This window comes from Aulonocara sp. 'chitande type north' Nkhata Bay, linkage group LG7 (genome assembly GCF_057382095.1).
Source record: "Aulonocara sp. 'chitande type north' Nkhata Bay isolate Kocher_YH1m ecotype deep benthic linkage group LG7, A_spYH_male_GT1.1, whole genome shotgun sequence".
NCBI lineage: Eukaryota > Metazoa > Chordata > Actinopteri > Cichliformes > Cichlidae > Aulonocara > Aulonocara sp. 'chitande type north' Nkhata Bay.
The window spans coordinates 51,772,086-51,794,036 of NC_141350.1; the positions used below are offsets into that span (position 1 = coordinate 51,772,086).

At 38.9% G+C, this 21,951-nt stretch overlaps 1 protein-coding gene across 1 annotated transcript; it reads right to left on the reverse strand.

The window, feature by feature from the left end:
- Positions 1-5,751: 5,751 nt before the first annotated feature.
- ttc33 (tetratricopeptide repeat domain 33) lies at positions 5,752-21,553 on the reverse strand. Its single transcript, XM_086301214.1, has 5 exons — positions 21,414-21,553; positions 20,750-20,977; positions 12,991-13,072; positions 9,422-9,553; positions 5,752-6,688 (listed from the first exon to the last, which is right to left on the reverse strand). Coding segments are annotated over exons 1-5 (819 nt in total). The 5' UTR covers positions 21,416-21,553; the 3' UTR covers positions 5,752-6,313.
- Positions 21,554-21,951: the final 398 nt, after the last annotated feature.

Sequence of the window (21,951 nt, forward strand, 5' to 3'; positions counted from 1 at the left end):
TGAAATTTAAACATTTCTATGTTATGGATGTTTATAAAAGACGTAGCACCTGCCATCCCCTTGGTCAGCACTGACTGCTTTGAGCAAATTTAAAATCAATAGCCGGTTCAGACGGCAGGATATCGCTCACTTGCAGACAGCTGGTTTCTTTACCTCTGATGATTTCCAGTTCCACTGTGGCCTCCGTCCAGAGCCTTCCGAGAGCAATGAAATGCCCCTCTGAGAACAATAACCCTTTAAAGACAGCTCTGACCTCAGAAATCTGTTAAAGCTGTAGAGCCTCTCGGGAGACAGGAAATAGTGACTGACAAAACAGCTGTGACAGGATTTTAGCAGAGACTCGGAAGGAAAAACGATTCTCCTTGGAAACTTGTCCCTTCTCTCCCCATCTCTTCAGCTCGCGCCGCTAACATGTGACAGCCTGTTTTAGACATTTAAACTCTCGCCATGATGAGCCTGTGAAAACAAAGGGTCATTAGAAGATGCCATTGAAAAAGAGGCCAGTTGTGACATTATGGGCTTTTAGAATAACTATTGCACTATTTTAACTTGAGCTGTTGTTACCCAATCAGGATATTTGAGGATGAAAACAGAATCAAATTGATTTAGACGATGTTTGTCAGAGAGTAGCTGATGAATAATGGCACTTATTAGCATTGCAAACCATTTAAAAAGGTTGTAATTATTTCTAGCTGATGGCTTACCAAACTATACTGTGCACTAATCGTTTTCATGAGCTGGAATAGAATGGCTGATCTTGTTTTTATCTTGGGAGTGTGTAGCTTCATGGCAACACGACCATAGCAGGAACTATCACAAAGGTTGTTCTGAGTATTTTGGCAGATGTATCTGAAGGCAGATTTTGTCAAAACAATAGCCTCTCTGCAAAACTGTGTAGGCTGCAATCATGAAACTTTAAGACGTGTAGCTTATATTGAAATAAGAGCCAAGAAAGGTGTGGTCCGACACATGGCCACTTAGTGCTCGTGCAGTAATGCAGAAAAGACAACTGAGTGACAGGTTGTGCAATCCCATCCCAGCATGCTGTCATGTGTATTCTGTTGCAATGCCTTCAGGACATATTACAGTATCAATCAGCCACTGAATAGTGGTGCTGGCTGCTTCTTGGCAGTTTATAACTTTATTTATACGACTGGAGATAAAGAGCAATGCATGACACATTACGCCATCTCAATATTTATTTCACAGAAACAAAAATGCAGAAGTATTGTGTAAAAAAAAACTAAGCACACCCCATGATTCAATAGCATGTAGAAGTACTTTTACTAATAACTGGAAGCAAACATTTTCCCATTTGATCTGATTTAGTCTCCCACACTTTTGAAGAGGAATTTTGTCTCATTCGTCTCTACAGTGTCGCCTCAATTCAATGAAGTTTGCAGTTATGCACGGCTTTTTTAAGGTCCCATTTCTGTAAGTTAGAGGTCTAGGCTTGATTGGGCCACTGTGACACCTTGATTCTTTTCTTTTTTAGACATTCTGTTGTACATTTGGTGCTGTGTTTGAGTCATTGTCCCGTTACATGACCCGACAGTTGGACAAATGGCCCAACGTTTGATTCTAGAATACTTTGGTATACAGAGGAGTTCATGGTCGACTCAATGACTGTAAAATCAGTCTAAATTATTATGTCTCTGCCACTGTGCTTGACAATTGGTCAGAGGTGTTTGTGCTGATATTTTGGTTTGTTCAGATGCAACTTTACACATTTAAGCCGTGCTGGCATGCTCTTTTTAGATATAAGAGGGTTTCTTCTGGCAACCCTGGGGATATCTGCTCCTGAGAAGATGGGTAACTATGAATAATTCTCACTGTGGAATGACTTGTGGACTTCACTTTGATTTAACATGTCCCTTTAAGCCTTCCCATGGCAGCAACAATCACTTCTTTATAACCGTTGTAGATGCCTTTGTTTGAACCCACATTAATTGTTCTAGAGAAAAAGTAAACAGAGTTATCTTAATCTGTAGGACTTTTTGTCTGGTACCCAAGCGTATTCAGCAAATAAATAAAATTCATCCTCCAAGGATGACTTGCCTTGCAGACATCTTCACTTAAAACCACCCAATAACTGCTGAGACTGTTGATCGCAACATGAAGTGGCAGATTGACTAATACTTTTATCCCTTGAGCTACACTGTTAGAATGGGGGAGGGGGAGTTCCCAAAACTCTGCTGAAGAGTAGGAAAAAGCCAGTAGCCAGTATATACCTGACGGCGTCAGAACAACTTCAAAGCAGCCGTACTCTTAGAAAAATAAAAGTTTTGACTTGTCCCAGAAATGCTGAGGCATCTGTGAAGTAGGAGGTGCAGGTTCGGCTGAGCAAAGCCAGTTGGTTAACAACAGTTCCTTTTTTTCATGCATTTTCTTTTATTTCTTTTGGAAAGTTTGGATTTACATTGAAATTGAACACGTGGCTTGACCAGCATTTGAACCATCCAAATACAGTGTGTTTACAGTTTTTTCTGATTGCTTAAGCACATTTTTTGTAACTATTGGCTAATTTTGCAAAACTCTTCACACAAATAAGAAAACCTGTCACCCAATCATCAAAACATTGTAGTTCTCTTGCAAAAGCAAACACAGCTAGATTAACTCTTCACACCTTCGTAAAAATGGTGTTTCCGTATCAAACAGTACACACAAGCCATCATCTACTAAGCACACAATGCGCCAACTGCACACCGATGGTATGAATACAAAACACATCTGGCGTTTGCCTTCCCTGTGCACAAGGTAGGCTATGTCAGTTTGAGCTCATACTTCTGTCATAGATCCATAAGCATGGAGGGATCCAAACTTCAAGTACTGGTGTTTAGTCAAACACATCAAAACAAACACAAGTGTTTATTTCCAAGTATAGGATTATTTGCAATCGCCATAATGACTATATGGGTTACGTGGTCTGCAGTGAACATGCTTCCTCTGCCCCCTCCTCGTCTTCCTCTTGCTCCTCCTTGTCCTTGTCGTCCTCTTCATCCTACTTCTTCACCTCCACGTCCTCTTCCTCGGCCTCCTCTACTTCTCACTCTTTCTGCTCCCACCATTGTACTCTACACACACAGCTTACCTGTATTATAGTGCTTAGGCTGATTGCAAAGTGAACGAATTATCTAAGAAAGTTTTCACATGTGAAAGTGTGCCAGACAGTTGGCAAATTAGTGTTAATGATAGCCATACATGTGTATACTTTTGCTAGGAGTGTGTTGGAAATTTGGAAATTGAGTGTTGTGCAGTGAATTGTGCCTACAGTCTTGCAAAGTGTGTGTTACAAAATTGCAAACTGAGTGCAAAGCAGTTTTTGTGCTTTTAGTTTTGCACACTCAGTGAGTGGTTTTGCTATAAGTCTGACTAGTTTTAGAAATTGTGCTACAGGATTCACAGTTAGTGTTTAGGCATTCGGTAAAAACTGTAAAATCACTTGGCACACCCTGATTATACACAGGTGACCTCCATTCATCTTATTATGCAACTTCTAAAAACAACAACTGCGCCAGCGATGTTTTTGGGTGTGTCTCAGACAAGCGTGTCACAACTTATATAATCTTTATATATAGTATATTATATAAGTTAGATTACGTTGTAGAAATGTCTTCTTTTTCTCTTTGCCATATTTCTCTATTTCAAAAAGTGTTAGTAGTTTGTTTTCTTTCCTGTTATTATTATTATTACACAGTGTTCCTGTCAGTCATCTGAAGCGCTGACATTTATCACCACTGAGAATCAATCTATATCCCGCCTCATTACCCATCTGTGGTGCTGACTGATCAAGTAATTAATTATATGCAGTTTACGTTCACCTTCCTAATCGTCTTTTTTTTAACTGAAATGAATGTTTTTCCCATCCTTCCTACAAACCAGACAAGAAAAGGGAAGTGACTGCTCTATGCAAATAACTTCAACAGTTTCTTGGAATCAGATGTTCCAGCTAATCCGGTGAGACTTCACAGATGTGCCCCTCACTTGGAGGCATACAAATTCTGTACTGACCAAATCTGCTAATTTTTTGGAGTGTGAGAGCTGTACCTTGATCATAAAACACACTAAGCATGCACTTTATTAGGTACACCTTGTTGGTACCTGGCTGGACAGCCTTTTCCCTTCAGAGCAGCCTTAATTCTTTCTGACATGGATTTGGTTTAATATTTGACATGATAGCATCACAGTTGCTGGAGATGTGATGGCTGCACATCCATGACATGAATATGACATTCCAACACATCTAGAAGATGCTCTGTTGGATTGAGATCTGCTGACTGTGGAGGCCATTGGAGTACAGTGAACTAACCATCACTATTCAAGAAACTGACTGAAAGAGCTGGGGTTCTAATACTTCCAAGACACTGATGGAAGCAGTGTGTTTGCATGGAAGCATGGCAGAGGGAGAGTCATGGTTTGGGGCCTTGATGAGTCCTTGATGACTTACAAATACTGAGGAAAAATAAATTGAAAACTAAAAAAAAAAATGTAAAAAACAATTACCAGAGATAATCGGGATAATAGTTCAAGAGATTAAGCTTGTAATAGCTTCAAATAAACAAGTTAATCAAAAACACCAAAAAACAAAAACTAAAAACTCCCTAAACAAACATTTTTTGAAATGAACAAGTGAGAATCCTGACTTTAGCATGCTGGGATCCTGTGGTATCACATAAAGAAAATGGTTCACTTACAATAGGGTCAGCAACTCACCAGCCGCAATTCAGGATTAGGGTTAAAGCCTAATCCTCTTAATACATATACTATATGTATTAATTTATCCTCTGTCTGTCTGTCCCTCTCACTTCACTCCCGTCACCTGTCCATCTCATCCCAAACCATCTCGACTTGGTTTAGGTCAGGTGACTGTGGAGGCCAGACCATCTGTAGCAGCACTCCATTGACGCTCCTTCTTGGTCAAATAACCCTTACACAGACTGGAGATATGTTTGGGGTCAATGTCTTGTTAGAAAGATAAATGATGGTCCAACTAAATGCATACTGGATGGGATGGCTGTGGGAGCCATGCTGGTTTATTATCCCCATCAGTGTCACCAGCAAAGTACCCCCACAGCACCACAGCTGCTCCTCCATGCTTTGTGGTGGAAACCATGCCTATAGAGACCATCCGTTCACCTTTTCTGCATTGCACAAAGACAAGTGGTTGAAACCAAAGATCTCAAATTTGGACTCATCAGACCAAAGCGCAGATTTCCACTGGTCTAATGTCCATTCCTTGTGTTTCTTAATCCTAAACAAATCTCTTCTGCTTGCTGCTTTTCCTTAGCAGCTATTTGACCATAAAGTCTCGATTCTCCTCTGAACAGTTGATGTAGAGATGTGTCTGCTTATATATATTTATATTGTACAGTAGATCGTACAATAATACATACAGAGAAAAACCCAACAATCATATGACCGCCTATGAGCAAGCACTTTGGCGACAGTGGGAAGGAAAAACTCGCTTTTAACAGGAAGAAACAAAGGGTGGCTACTTTGAGGAATGTAAAATATAAAACAGAGTTTTTATTTTGAGTTATTGTTTTTTTCTTTGCTACATAATTCCATATATCTTGCTTTATATAATTGATGTCTTCAGTATGTATCTACAATGTAGAAAGCAGTAAAAATAAAGAAGAACCATTAAATGAGAAGGTGTGTCCAAATCTTTCACTAGTAGTGTACATAATAAATGTCTGCACAAGTCAGTTCTTCTTCTCCGGTGAAAGTAAACTGCAGGAAACACAACTATGACATTTTTTTCATTGTTTATTTACTCACTGACAATTTGCTGAGCATAAATCGTGTTTTAATCCACATCCTATTTCACAAACAATCATATTCACAAGAGTAAAATGTAACCACAAGTCTCGTGAATTTTCTCTGTACTTTACAATCGCACATAAAGATTGTGGCTGTAGATTTTAACAAGCAAATGTTGTAATTTTCATGTAAATCAGGGAAGTTAAAGTCTCTCAATTTACGTGTCCACATTATTTTGAAACACAACTAGAAGCAAATAAAGTTAATATTTCTACAAATATCAGGATGAATCCTCAGTAATTAATGAACGGACCTTCACAGATTGAAATCTGACCCTCAGCCTGTTTTTACTGTTGTCTGAAACCACATTATGTTACAACTTAATTTTCACATGCACATTTACTACTATTTACATGAATGGGATTCAGACACACATGGTAAAACTCAACTGTCTTAATTTGTACATATTAACATTCACAATTCTTGTGAATGTTAATATGTACAAAAAAGACAAACAAAAGCGGAACCTTGAAAGTCATTTATATTCTCTTCAAAGTCCTCTTGCTTTGACAAACTCTTCCTTTGATGGTGTGGCTGAGTCCTCTGATCCCTCCTCCCCTGTGAGTACATTTTTTACATTCCCCTCAGCATCTATGATTACAGCGGTCCTCTTTAGCTCCTCATACCGTGTCTGTCGCTCAGCGACGGCCACACAAGCAGCTAGCACTTCGTCAGACTCAAAATCATAGTCCTGATTGAGCTCAGGGGCATTAAGGATCTCTTTTTTAGTCTCCTCCTCTTGTCGAATCTTCTCCTTGGTTGCTGTTTGCTGCTTCTGTAACCTCCAAGCCCAGGTAAGGTCTTCCTGCCACAGGGTGCGCTCTGATGGGCACTGGTGGATGGCAATCTGGAATGACCTCACAGCCTAGAGGGACAGTAATGACATGCGCTTAGGGACATATACAAGATTTCAGACTACTGTCCTAAATGCTGCAGGTGATTGCAGCATCAGCGTTGTAATGAGCACGACCACAAGCTTCATTGTGGACAGATTGATCGTTCCATTAAAAGGAGCTCAATAACTTTTATATGACTGTGGGATGGGTTCGCACATTAGTTTGAATGTTAATAGTTATACTGAACAGAAAGATTCATGGTCTATAATTATCTATGTGACCACACATCACTCCTGAAATATGCTGCCTGGTTTCTTCTTCTTCTTGTTGCTCTCTTTAAGGGGTCGCCACAGCAGATAATCTACCTCCAATCAATCTCTAGCATCTTCTTCTGTCACACCAACCTTCTGCATGTCCTCCTTCACTAATTCCATGATTCTTCTCCGTGGTCTTCCTCTTTTCAACATCCTTTGTCCTGTATACCCAATATCTGCTGTCTGCACATGTCTGAACCATCTCACCCTTGGCTCTCTAACTTTGTCTCCAAACAGCTCTGTTTTAGCAGTCCCTCTGATATACCCATTTCTAATCTTGTCCATCCTGATCTGTACCAATCCTGATCTCTGTCAGTGCCAGTGTCCCCGCACAGTATACATCATAGCAAATGGGAAGGTTTACAATCATCTTGTAAACTTCTGTCACACTCGTCTCCACCCACACCACCTTGCCTCTACTCTTCTTCACCTCTCTTGTGCACTGTCGGTTGGCCCCAGGTACTTAGGTGCTTAACTGTCACATCTATCTCTCCTTGCATTCCTCTTCTCACCAGTGCATAACTCCACGTCTCCAGGCTCTCTACCACCTGCTGCCTACTCTCACATTATTGCCTGACAATGTCATAGTCCACGGAGACTCCTGTCTGACCTCCCATTTTCCCATAAAAGTAAAAATTAGAAAAAAGAAAATCTGTTACTTGTTCATTAAAACACAATTCTTTAAAGGATAAGATAAATGGTGTTTTCTGTAATCTGGAGATTGCTTTTCATGCTTGAATTGCTAGCCTGCATTAATCTCCTGATGGGAATCTATCAAAACTACTTGTTGTTAACATTCCTCACCTGTAACATAAATAACATGCACTGTCAAAGATGATGACAGGTTAATCATAATAAGATTTCTGAAAAAAGTGCAACCGTCTGTGCCTAAAACAACACATCAAGTATAATCTTGAATCAACTAGAGCCAAATCAACCTTTATAAATGAAAGTAATCCTTCAACTGCTACTGCAGGAAAAAAAATCATCACTCTTCTCTATAAAACTCATGGCCAAACAAACTTTATGCTAAAACGCAAATCATACATGGAGACTATGCATTTTTCTTGAATTGGATTGCAGGGGATAATAATTAAAGAAGGGAAGGACTAGAGCAGAGCCATGGAAAGGAAACATGGAAATCACTGTGTTCACATTTGCACAAACATGTGCTACTCAAACATGTTGGTGCATACAAAGCTTTGAAACTCGACTGAACAAGTCAAGCTAAAAATAGATGTGCCGTATTTTTCTTTTCCATTCCAAAAGCTTCATTACAGAGGGAGGTGTGTCTATATTTGGTTTAGTTTTAGCTGTAACTTTCAACACTTCCTATTGTTGTTGTTGGTACCATAGGACAGGTTTCCCGCTCTGGGGCGTGTAGGAGCAACATTAGCTGAAGGCGTTCTGAGTTCACCCCTGTTTGTTTGGCTTGAAAAGGGCCGAGCAGCAGAACTGCGAGTTTCGAACACCCACAGGTCCCGGCGTGTTCTGGGGCAATTTAAGCAATCGTCCAAGCCCCAGGCACCTGGGTGTGCTTTCATAGAGTTGCTTTGTCTCACAGAGTTCACAAAAAAAGTAATAGTAAACACGGTAAGTCATCCATCTTAACGGCGCTCCAAATTCGAGACAACTGACTTACAAGTATCTACATAAACAGGCATAGTTTATTGCAAAATCAAATGCATAAATTGATCCTTCCAGTAAAGACCATTAGCGACTGCCTAAGAAAAAAAAAAAGCCATCAACTGTTATGCAACACTACTGATACAGCACAACTACAGCATAACTAAATGTGGATTAAGGGTCACCTAATCCAGCCCTAACTGTAAACTTTATCAAAAAGGAAAGTTTTAATCCTAATCTTAAAAGTAGAGAGGGTGTCTTGTCTGTCTCCTGAATCCAAACTGGGAGCTGGTTCCTCAGAAGCAGGGGCCTGAAAGCTGAAGGCTCGGACTATCCTTCTACTTTTAAATAGCCTAGAACGCCAGGGTAGAATGCGTAGAGTGGCAGCAGAGAAGTATCACAAGGTATCACAGTTGTGTGGTGGGATCTGACAAAAGCATGAGGCCTTTCCATGCGAATTTGCATGTTAGTCGTCTCTTTGCACCTGTTCTTTCCAGGTACTCTGGCTTCCTCTCACAGTCCAAAGATAAGGTTATTCGGTTGGGCGAAACTAACCTAATAAAACTGCAAATATTAGCCTGAATGATTGTCTGTCTTTCTGTGTTAGCCCTGTGATAGACTAGTGAACCGTTGAGGGTGTGCTCTGGCTCTCGTCCAATCAAAGCTGGGAGAGACTCCAGCCCCACCGTGACTCTGAATTGGATAAGCAGTTAAGGAGGTCAGTCTGCAGTAGTTGTGACTTAAAAATACCATTTATTATTTGCATTTTCTTGCAGCCCTGCCTTCACAGGACGTTTTTAATGCATTGCCAGATACACTCACTAGGTCCACCTCTCCCAAGTTGAGCTGAGCCCGACCCAAGGTCTGCCAGCCCTTCCACCACAATGGCCGGAACTTCACTGCCATCTCTGCTGCCTTCACAGCTGGAAAGACTTCCTGCAGAATGGTCAGCACCTGACAACAAAGAAGGTTAAAGATGATGCACGCATGCCATAAACAAAACAGCAACAAAATCAAAGAGAGAAAAAAAGATCATCGAGATCAGAAAGTACACAGGCTTTAAACTGTCTTTGCTTACATTTTGTAGTGTGACTATTTATTTATTTATTGTTGCTTTATATCTTTTCATATATCACACCATTTTATTTTCAGCTTGATACTGGTCAGTTACCATATTAAAAGTAAATAATTGATATCTCCGTCCCTGCAGACTGATTTGTGGTGACTCACTGAACCACTGGTCCTGCAGTACAGTGTAGAGCACCTTCACGGTCACAAGATTTCTCTCTAAATCACTGACATTTTCTGTGATCGCATTTAACAGTGTAAAACTGAAGTTGTTAACGTCTTTAACCTTGTATTATAAAGTCATCTATTATTCAGACGCTGGCCCTTTTTGATTTTGCTTTTGTCATGCCTGAAGTCAAGACCTGACAACTTTGTGCATGTATTTGCATAATAAACAAAAACTATTTTTGAAGAGGTTCTCTTTCGCTGGTAATGCCGTTAAAAATAGCATTATTGTCTTTTACGATTTTTTTATATATATGCAGAGCAAAGCGATGCTGACAAAAATAAAGCTAAACTGAGTATTGTTGTTAGGACATTTATGCTCTTGCTATTGCTGGACACAGGTTTACTTTTACTTCCTCCTTTTTCAATCACATTTCAACATGAGACTTAGACGTGAGAATAGCACCAGTGTACAGCAAGATGCACCAACACAACATGTTGAAGTCTAAAGACTGCTTTAATACCATAGCTTGATACCCACTGATACGCCAGGAATACCTACAATGTCTCTGTCAGAACACCGCAAACCAAAATGCCTTCAAAGCCATAACATTTTGAAGACATCTCATTATCAACAGGATCCACCATAGGTTGGAATCATTAATTTATAGCCAGTAAGACGGAGTAAAAGGTTTACAAACTGGACTGATTTCAGCCACACAGATATACAAGTGGCAGGACACAAGTGGCACAGATTAAATTAAACAGGAAGAAAGTGATGAGAGGAAGTAAAAGGCCAGCAGAGTCACTGTAACCAAACTCGTCATCTGGGCCAGTAATAGGCATTTGATGAGAACCAGCCCATTTTCAGTCTAACGACTGTGAACAACATCAGCAGTGCTAATGGATACTAATAGGTGAAGTGGGTGTACATGTGTGTCCAAACACACTGAAGCTCAATCCAAGTAGAAATGGTATAAGGCCAGTTTGAATTTATGCTATAGCTCATGTCATTCCTGGAATGAGGAAAAAAAAAATCATGCTGCAGTGTTTTCCCAATACCCTAATAAATGCTTCTCTAACGATTTCCTTCTCAAATTTCTTATAATGGATGATATTATATTAGGCTTGGAGTACTCTGTGAGATGTGAATGACTATGGAAATAATGGAGGAAATAATGGAGTTTGTGAGACTACACCCACGACTTCTTTACTTTTCTTGTGTAACAAGAAAAGGAGAACTGAGGCGCAGCCAAAATACCTAAAGGAAGAGTAACTATAAAAACAAAGAGGAAAAGAAAGTTGAGAAAAGTAAAAAAAAAAGAAAAAAGATTAAAGATTATTTACATGGTATTGAAAATAAGCAACAGATGTTAATATCAAAGTGGAAGCGGGGAAAATGGTCTATGTAGCCATGGCCACCGGCAGCTTTCATTAATTTATCATTGCTGATAAACACCATGATATCACAAAAAATATATTTTTTGAAATTTTATGCGACTAAACAAGAAAATTTTAACTATGGATTCCATGGACTGATTATAAAAGATTGATGTTTGTGGACTATTGCTTAAAGTCTCAAGATTAGCATTTGGTGAATTTTTTAAAAGGCAGAACTGGACCAGAAGGTGCAGTGTTAAGCTAGGTGTTAATAATAGAATTTAAATGCTACACTGGCAACACTGAAGGAGCTAGTTTAATGAGTCAGATTAAGGTAGGTAAGATAGGTAATGCCTGACATGCCCATTGTGATATGCAATTAACTGAATCAGTTGCTTGAAAAATATTGGCTATGGATTATATTATGAAAGCTAATGTTAACTGCGCATATTTACTTCTGCTGCTGAGCTGGGCATTAAACTGTAACGTTCTACAAGAACTGACCCACTTGTGGAGCTAGCCTCACGCAGTTACTGCAGTTTTTGGTAATTCTGCACTAGTTTTGTTTTCAGCTCTGACGTTGCAACCTGGTTTACTGGCATAACTGAATACAAAACTCCAAGTGTAAAACAGCATCTTTTAAAGTTTTGAGGTTTCGCATCTCACAAAAATTCTACAGTGTATCAGGAAACAGCAGAACAAAATGGGGTGGCTGTTTCAACCATGTGGTTAAAGACAATGTTAACCACATATGCTTTTTAAAGTACATTTTCTCACAAATGAAATATGATACTGCACTCATGTCAGATCCAAGCCATACATACTGGAACCATGATCCCTTTCAAATGCAATTTCAATGGAAGTGAAAATAAATTATCATTAAAATGGCACTAAGATCCCATTTCTTCAGGGCTGCTACTGATAAGAATGAATTTTAAAAATCTATTATTTGATCACTAAGCAAAACTTGAGTAAGCACTTGGTGGAAAAACCCTTGTTGGCAAGCACAGCAGTAAGACATTTCTTCTAGCTGGTCACCAGGTTTCACACATCTCAGGAAGGATTTTGGCCCACTGCTCTTTACAGAAACTCTCTAAATCCTTTAGGTTTCTTGGCTACAGTTTGGCAACTTAAAGCTTTGGCTCCCTTCACATACTTTCTATCAGACTGAGGTCTGGAGACTGGCTAGGCCACTCCATGGCCTAATGTGCTTCTTCTTTAGCCACTCCTTTGTTGCCTTGGTGGTTTGTTTTAGCTCATTGACATGCTGGAAGATGCATCTGCGACCCATCTTCAGTGTTCTGGCTGAGGGAAGAAGGTTTTCATCCAAGATCTGACTGTGCATTGGCCTCTCCCGTTACATAAAGTCGCCCTGTAGTTGCCCTTTGCAGAAAAACAGTCCCAAAACAAATTGTTTTTACCTCCGTGCTTGCCTGTAGGGATGTTGTTCTTTGGCTCATAATCAGCATTTTTCTTCCTCCAAACACAACGGGTCTGTTGGTCTGCTAGGACGTTACCAGTGGTACCAGTTGGTGACTGTGGTCCCAACTGTCTTCAGATCATTAACCAGCTCCTTTCATGCAGTTTTAGGGTGATCCAAAACTTTTCTCATGATCATCATCACCTCATGAGGCAAGATCTTGTTTACTTGCTATCATAAAATTTGAGATTGCTCACTTACAAAGATGTGAACAAACTTCAGTAGAGGATCAACTAATTATTTCCACCACTGTTTGTTGAGAAAATATGTCTGTTAGAGAATATAATTAATGATATACCTGGGACTTCATTTCATACAGTAGTGGGTTGTCTGGAGTCAACTGAATGGCCTCATCCCACTTCTTGATGGCCTCCCAGTGCCTGAAGAAAACACACACTGTGGTTCAAATCCAACTGAGAAAAGTGGGATTCAGGTATCTATAATCAGAGTCGTAAAGGTAAAGCACATTCACTTCTTAATAGTCATGCATTTATGAACCATGAATGCTTGCTGTGTTCACTGTGAATTTACACAAAGCCAATCTAAACATTGCCAACCTACACAAAACCAAACATCCAGACGTGGCTCACAGCACCAAGTTAAACACAGGTTCATGATGAACTTTGCTGAGGTTAAATTCTGCAGGTAATGCAGCACTGAAGCGCAATCAACTCAAACAGTAAATAATATAATGCAGTGAAATGAGACACCCAGTTTCACCATCTCCACCCAGAGATTTGATATGTTATGCAAACTAACATGGGTCCACATGCTTGTGGACATCATAAAAGCACTTTCCCCTAATTATTTCTATTGTTGCGTGCTGTAGAAATGCCACCTAATTTGAAAGCTGCCTCTGCCCTACTTTTCTATTCTTTCAGGCAACTCCCTAAAAGATTAGAAAACCAGACTATTACTAACATGGCTGTATCATGTTTCATTTGTTTACTACAACCATAACCACATGGTTGGTTTTGTGCTTTTTTTGTCTTGCCAGTTAAAAAACAAAGAAACCTAAAATACATTTATCATCTTTATAATAGGAAAAGTGGGGAAAAAAGAACAAAGAATTTCTTAAAACTATAAAGCTGCATGTGTACGCCACAACATCTGCCCACTTCCGGCAGCAGAGAGTGCACACAGGCTGCAGCAGGTTACATAAACAGAAAAAGGTTGGCTGAAGTGAAGAGACAAACGGTAAACCAAAACCTCCCTTGGTGGTTTCTTAGCATGAGCTAATTACGTTGTCTACTAGTTCCTTCCCAGACATTAAAGCAGAACGATAGCAGAATTTGCACGAAGTCACATTAAGCTTCTCTAGAACCTCACTCCAAGCAGCTGTCACCACTATAGTTAACTGCTTTGCATAGATTTGTATACCAGGATTCACAAGTCTTCAGGTATTTCACCACATATGCATACACTCCAGGCGATTCTAGGAACTCTCTTCCTCTGGTCAATATTGACACAACACTGTTTTCCTGATCAAGATAAAGACAAGAGGTGACGTCCCGGGTATGTCAAATCGACACCTTTTATAGCTTTATGGAGATGGATATCCTGAGAAAATCAAAAGCAATTCAAATCACACAATGAGACAACTAGTGGTCATCACCTACAAAGTTCAGACTGCAGTCAGAAAACATGCCACTGCCATTCAAAAGGCAGAGAGAACAGTGAGGAAACGGAACTAAAGGAGTGTGGAAATCTTTCCATTACATGAAGTAAAGAATAAGGCAAAATCATATGAGGAAATTAAGCAATGAGCTATAAACCATGTGAGGCCTGCAAGCTAAAAATGGCTCTTCTAGTGGCATCATAACTGTTTATCAGTCAAAGATGGGTTAGAGAGACGGGACAGTAACTAGTATCAATTTTAAGAAAGTCCATTATTTGGGCAGCTATTTTGAAACGTAATATAAATTAATATAAAAACTGCATGCACAGAATCATTTTTCAAATCTATCTTTAAAAAACACACTTAAACAGTTTGCCAACTCTTTTCCAGTGGAAGTTATATTCCTCTGATTTTACTGTTGCAAAACTCTTTCACGGATTAAAACAAACGTTTCCTTTAGTGGTTTATGTTTCTCTTATAATGCCTCTGCTCATAGCCTAATACCGTTTGAATGATTTAAGTGCTTACTTGTTATTAGTTTAAAGAAAGAGTGGAAAATTATGAAATACAGTAGAGGATGGATCATCATTTAACACGCTACTGTCCAAAAAAGGAGAAAATCCCAGCATGCTCCTATCATAAGAAACCCTCATATCCTTACTAGAGATGGACCGATCCGATATTACCTATCGGTATTGGTCCGATACTGACCCAAATTACTGGATCGGATATCGGCGAGAAAAAAAAAAGTAATCCGACCCATTAAATATCAAAAAAGCACCTCACAAAACTTGCTACATGGCGTAACTCGGCTCATAACCGTAGCACGTCGCAGCAGTATGCATCACGTGATAAAGCGGCTGTGTGTATTTGTAGCCTTGCTACCAAACCAGCATTTCATCTCCGAGGAAGTTTTCCCAGAGAGAAGTAAAGCAAGTGTGTAAGTTCATCTCTGAATGTTTGTAAAGCATTCCCACGTTAAGCTTAACAACAGATATATGGAGCGACTGCCTCTTCTCTCTCTCTCTCTCTCTCTCCTGCTGCTACTTCAATCCTGAAACTGCTTAATGATCAGCTGATCGGCTTTTCTGTCGGAGTCCGTCTCTCTTCTTTGTTTTTGGCCCACTTTGCACCAGAAAGAGGAAACCAGCGGCTGAACAACAGCAGCACATTTAACCTTGATAAGCTGTTGTTAGAATTTATTTAATATTACTTTCTACACCAGGATCATTTTCTGCGTAGCTGATGGCTGGTAACTGTGCAGGGGCGGATCTAGCAAAGTTTAGCCAGGGGGGCCGATAGGGCATGAACAGGGAAAAGGGAGCACAAAGACATACTTTTCTTTCTTATTCTCATTTAAAATGTCTAGCTTTTAATAAATAATTATCTGAATCTTACACCCAAAGTTTTAATCTGATGTAAAATATATAGAAGTCCATTACTGTATATAGTAACTATTAAGTCTAATATACCCTAGTAAGCTATAGTATTTTTTCCTTTGTGAAGGTACCATCTGTGAATTCTGCAATTCTGTTGAAGAAAGATGTTGAATCTATTTAATTATTCTTGAAAAATAATTTATTTCTGTACATTTTTCCCCCCTGCATCAAATTAAATTTGATTACATCGATTAAGCATCATGAGGTGGAGGGTGGGGGGCAGAATAAAATACCAGAATAGGGAGGATGGTGCAGGTTTAAGTTTATTAGATTAATCAGTGTTGCTGAACTATGACATATTTTGGATGCAGTGTATTTTTTACATACAGGTATAACAGAATAGCTTTAGTGTTGTTAATTATTTAAACTTGAGTATAAACTTGTACAAAATGCAGCAAGATATTAAAAAAAAAAAACAGTTTTATTGATTAAAAAAACACTATATCGGATTCATATCGGTATCGGCAGATATCCAAATTTATTATATCGGTATCGGACATGAAAAAGTGGTATCGTGCCATCTCTAATCCTTACTACACAATAACATGTTGACCATTTCAAAGAGATTTCAAATATCATATTTGGCATTCTCTGCTTTTGAGAAAACACAACTTGCTGGACAAAATTTAAAAATAAAAAAATAATAGACATACCTAAGATGAGCTATTACCTTATATTTTACCTTATAAACGCCTTTAAACGTCACGTTTTGTTTGTTATGCAACCTCCTTGAAATGATGATTGTTTCACTGTGAGGCAGACATTTCGTTTTTTTTAAACACATATGCAGTTTGTGAATAAATGTGTCAGTGAGCCCAGTCATACATATACAACAACGACGAGGCAGCTAATCTCCTAAAGATGGCAACAACAGCCCAAATTACAGAAAACTCTTTGGTAAGCATGACATTTAGTGTGTTAGTGGGAAGTTTATATTACTCTTAAGTTAACTAATGTTTCAGTAACACTAGGGAAATCCATGGTGTTTCCCAAAATTAATCTGAGCGTGTGCAAAGAACTTGCAGCTGAGTTGGATTTGAAATGGTTGTTTCAAAAGCATTAATCAGGTCTGCGATCACTGGCAGTTACTTGCTGCATCAACATGATGATAAAAAAGCAATAAGATGGAAGCTGCGGTCAGTTTGTGACAGAATGAGATCAAGTTGGCAATAATATGCAACCGATTTGTGATAAAGCAGCAATTAACTGACATAAACCAGGAAAAACTGCAAATCTGTTACCATCAATTTTTACAATTCACATTAAAAACAAATTCATATTCACTATTTATGGAGTTAACAAATATTTAGAAATTGCTCCAAAATAGAAATGTAGTTGCTGCAGAATGGCAACCTTGCTTTTATATAAGAATAGAGCCAAAATGCAACCAGTTGGATCGACTCCCCTACTGCAAAGAGTTGTACTCCAGATAAGGTGCTGCCCTCATCGGCGCACACGGACTCTAATTAATTCCAACATGATGGCAATCTGACTGCATTTATACAGCAGATGGTAATTATTTGTCTGCCACTTTATTTGTTACTCTGTGTGTGACTGAGCCATCGCTGAAGTATGGCAACACATTATGCACCATAGTATCACAATAGAGCAATTTTGATATTTACACTGCAAAGCTGTTAATTTTATATCAGTTCAGTTAATAAGCTCTGATGTAGTGATGGTAATGATGATGGTAAAGAAGTGTTTTAAGGCAGCTATGGGAGGGAATCCACTTAAAGCATCTTAATCATATATGGATATTTAGCAACAGGAAATAAAATTAGATAAATATCAAAACAAAATACATTTGTGGCAAATATAAATATTAACTGTGGATGGTAAAACCTTTAGGTAGCAAATAGATGTTAACATAAAGACATAATTGTAGAAAAACAGGCAAAACATAACCCCCCTACTATTCTGCTCACAGAACAAGTGGGTACTATAGGAGCTGTTCAATTACATCACAAACATCTAAACCTTTGTAATATCAGGCTGACATCACAGGTCAATGTTATTAGAGGGAAAAGAAAAAAAAGACATGGCTGACATCCTCGACCAGACACCATTTCAAACCACTGAACTGCAATTATGGAGCAGTAAGACATAATTTCCTCAGTAAAATCCACTTTCTTCTCACAAATATAATTACAGGCAGTCACTGTGGACAACAGCATTACGTCTTCTGGACTAGGAAGCTTTCACAATGTGATTGTTATTTGGTTAAAGAGGTTAAATTATCACAAAACAAACATAAAAACAGCTTCTGAAAGAGGCTTATTTTTTTGTAATATCTGTATCTATTTAAAAAGAAAAAAATTTGAGTTGAAATGGTGAGTATCCATTTAAAATAAAATAAAAAGCTCTCTTAAACTGACCACATTGCTTGTTATTAGTCAGTCTAACGTTAGTTCTAAAGTTTACTTCGGGAACTCTGACAGTAGAGCTTTGAGTAGATTTAAACCTTTAAATCCCTGCTCTGTTTGAAAAGCTTAAATAATGCGGCTGTGTTTTTATTTTCCCCTCCAATATTAAATAGAGATAATCTGACCAGATGATCTGAGAAGAACAAATGCTCTTTGACTTCTGAAACATGTGCTAGACCTTTCACAGAAAAGCCATTAAATTAAATACAAGGAAAACCTCAACCTTAGATGCCTTTCTAAGTTACACGTCTCCTTGGATTTAATATGTTTTTAATGTAAATCTTTACTAGAAAGCCAACAGAAATATCTAAACTGTGATCGATATGTCTTTATTGTCTGTACAATGCTGCCCTCCTCTGGAGAGGATCTGAAGTAACTTGACTCTTACTAACAGCAAAGCTGAGGAGGGAAAAATGTTGAAACTGACAGTTCTCCCAGAACTTTTCACAAGGGAATCTAGCAGCACACTGACAGGATGCCATTATTACCACAGAATACAAATATGTTTCATGCTGTAATCCTACTTGGCACACAGTGTGGAAAATTACTTTGAAAGAACGCGGCTTATGTATACAGCCTTTTTTTCACCACTGGCTGTTTTTGCCAAGGCAACAGCTGCACAAATATTGGATTTCTATTGTCTGATTTCATTAACAACTACAGCTTTATTGAATTGCAGTGCTGTGCAAAAGACTTGAGCCACCCCTCATTTCTTTATTATTTGCTTCCAAATCAGGCTTTCTTGTAATTTTTTAAAGTGGTCTTGAAAAATAGTTGTCCCGTCTTTCTGATGGTCTTTCAAAGTTTTTCTCTGGACATTGGCAGCTTTTTCACTAATTTTCAGTCCAGTCCTTGTACCTGATTATTTTCAGAGGAAGTACAAATCATTCACACACTCAAAAGGCACCTAACTAAAGGGATTAACCAGTGTGTTTTGTCTACATATAACAGACAACTTAGCCAAGAACCAATTTTAAATTGTATCTTTAGAAACTTTGTTACTGGCAGCTTGTAACAAAAAACACAATTTGTTTCCGTTTCTTTGTCTGAATCTATGAAAAGTGCCAAAAATAACACAGACTGACACGTATAAAATAATATTTTTGTTCCAACAAGGTTGATTTCTAAAGAGCTATTAACCTTCTATATCTTGGTATGGTGTGCAGTGCGTCCTTAAAAGAATTTGAGGAAAGTGGACAAGTGGAGGACAAATAAGAAGAGACAGGCCTTAAAAATATATATATAGCAGATGAATAGTATCTGGAAGTAATTTCTTTAAGAAACTGGAAAAAATTCCACCAGAAACCAGACACAGAACATCTGGCCCTTCGGTTTATCAATCTACTGTTCACTGAAGTCTCATCAAAAATGGTCTCAGTAGAAGGCTGTCTTTCAAGTAGCCATTATTAAGGAAGGAAAATGAAGACAACACACTGAGGTATCCCAGATTACACAAGAAGTGGACTGGTAGTCAGTGACAATGGGCACTATCAGTTAGGGACTGGCCTCACCATAGCCCAGAAATGACAAACTAAATTTACATTGAGGGCCACATACAGACCACTTTGATCTTCAGTGGGCCGGACAAGTGAAACGCCACTTTCTGTCAGTGTAAAGATGGTTAACTACACATTTAATGCCTGAGATATCTTAATATATAAAAGAAATGCAATTTCAGGAGCACAATTCAGAATTGTAGAATTGCAGAAAAGGTTCCGATAGCTCACTGCCCATACTGTTCCATATTTATAAAACCTAAACGGTATAAAAATACAGTTAAGTCCAAAAATGAAAATACACATTTTCCAAAGCAATCAAGGGAGCTGGATTGGAGTTTTTGCTGGGCTGTGTTGAAAAATAAAGGCGATCATACCATATATTTACACTAACGATACAAACTGTTTCTGTCCTATATAATGCATTTCCATTTATGTTAGCACGTTTCAATAAATCGCCACAACCATTTCTAAGGCTAGGTTCACACTGCAGGTCTTAATGATCAATTCCGATTTTTTGATCAAATCCGATTTTTTTGGCTACTTGTTCACACTACAAATAAAATGCGACAGCAAACGCTCTCTAGTGTGAACCAGTCATTGGTGTGAACGCTCAGAGCAGCCTGCATGCGCAAAAGAAGATGTCACACACAACGCTTCTCCGGCGCTGATAATTGGCGTCTGTCTTGTGTCAGTGACGTAAAAGACTGATTTAATGCGACATGACCATTCAAACAGCAGTCGCTTTCTAAAACATCCTTTATGTATCGGATTCAGTAGCACATACGAAAGTGACCCAGATCGAATTTGTGCCGTTCACACTGTCATACCATGATCGGATATGGGTCGCATAGGGTAAAAAAAAATCGGATTTGATGCGCTTTCGCCTGCAGTTTGAACGTAGCCTAATTTTCCAAGCTAAGGGTAAGGAAATAATAAATGACAAAAATAAGAGGTGGATCAAAACATTTGCACAGTACTGTGTGTTAGGGTGACCATATTTTGATTCGCAAAAAAGAGGACACTTGGCCCAGTTTCTGTGTGCCTGTCAGAATGTGTTTGCGCCAAGCACTCTCACCTGCCATGCTCAGCCAACAGGGCACCCTCCTCCTCCAGTCTCTTGCTCTTGGCAGCACAGTCCTCCAGCAGGATCTCCCGCCGTCGTTTGATAGCGTGCAGCCAATCCACCTCGGGGTCCTGACTTGGCCCATCATCCACAGCTTTCTCCGCTTCTGCCTCAAACTGCTGCACCGCTGACTTGGACACCTTCTCCCCAACTTTCCTCTTCCAGCCAAATGACGCCATCCTATATGAAAAAAAACGGGATACGACGCGTGGTGGCGGTGGTCACTTATCATATATATGCTCGATTTCAGCTTTAATCACGACAGAGTAGTACAAAAATGTACATTATTATGAGCGCAAGTCTGGCCTGCTTTTGCCATCTAGATTCGTATACATGGCCGCTGAATGAGTTTCCAAAATACCGTAGCAGAAAGATTTATATTTTATTTTGGATATTTAACGTTTATTATGGCAATAACATCCCCAAAACTCGCTAGAAAAACAAATTAAACTTCGTCATACTGACGCCAGCTAACGTTAATTCGGGCAACTCAGCTAAAACTTGCAATTAAAACTTGACATGCCAGTAGGCTTGCCTACATAAAATTAACTTCTTTTAATTTTGAAGGTATGTTTTTATACTTCGTTATTTTAGAACAAAGTGGGGACATACGCACATTCATCCACGGCTTTCCACGAGCAACAGTGGATAAGCTGCAGTTAGCTAATCGTTAGCCACATTTGTTGACCTTCACGTTGCGTTCAGGTCTTATCGGTTTAAAGCCAACATCCCATCGTAAATACTGGAAAATTTGAAGAGCGGGGGGGGGGAATCAGCCCGTTTTTGCACAATTCATGCAGTTTCTTTTGGTAAGTATATATCTCCAATTGAAACTACAGACGTGAGGGAACAAAAGTGTAACTTTGCGTTAACACTGGTGAACTTTTCGGAATGAAATGTGTACGCCCTTTTTTTTTTTTTTTTTTTTTTAAACTTTGCCTTGAACCGGTCCAACCCCCCTCCCATTCTGTGGAATGCGCGTGAATGCAGCATGACCCGGAAGTTGTGAGAATGTTTACAGTCTTTTAAAGAAACAAGAACCGTGTTTTAAATCTTTTAAAGCGCACGAAAATCAACGTGAAATCAAAATCGGTTAATATAGATTTAATTTAAACGACAAATATATGAAATTTTAATAAAATTACCGATGCCTG

Coding starts and splice junctions, on each gene's coding strand:
- ttc33 (XM_086301214.1), bottom strand. Junction 13,073..20,749: donor CTGTTGGCTGAGCATGGCAG/GTGAGAGTGCTT, acceptor TGTTTTCTTCAG/GCACTGGGAGGCCATCAAGA. Junction 9,554..12,990: donor TGTATGAAATGAAGTCCCAG/GTATATCATTAA, acceptor CTTTGTTGTCAG/GTGCTGACCATTCTGCAGGA.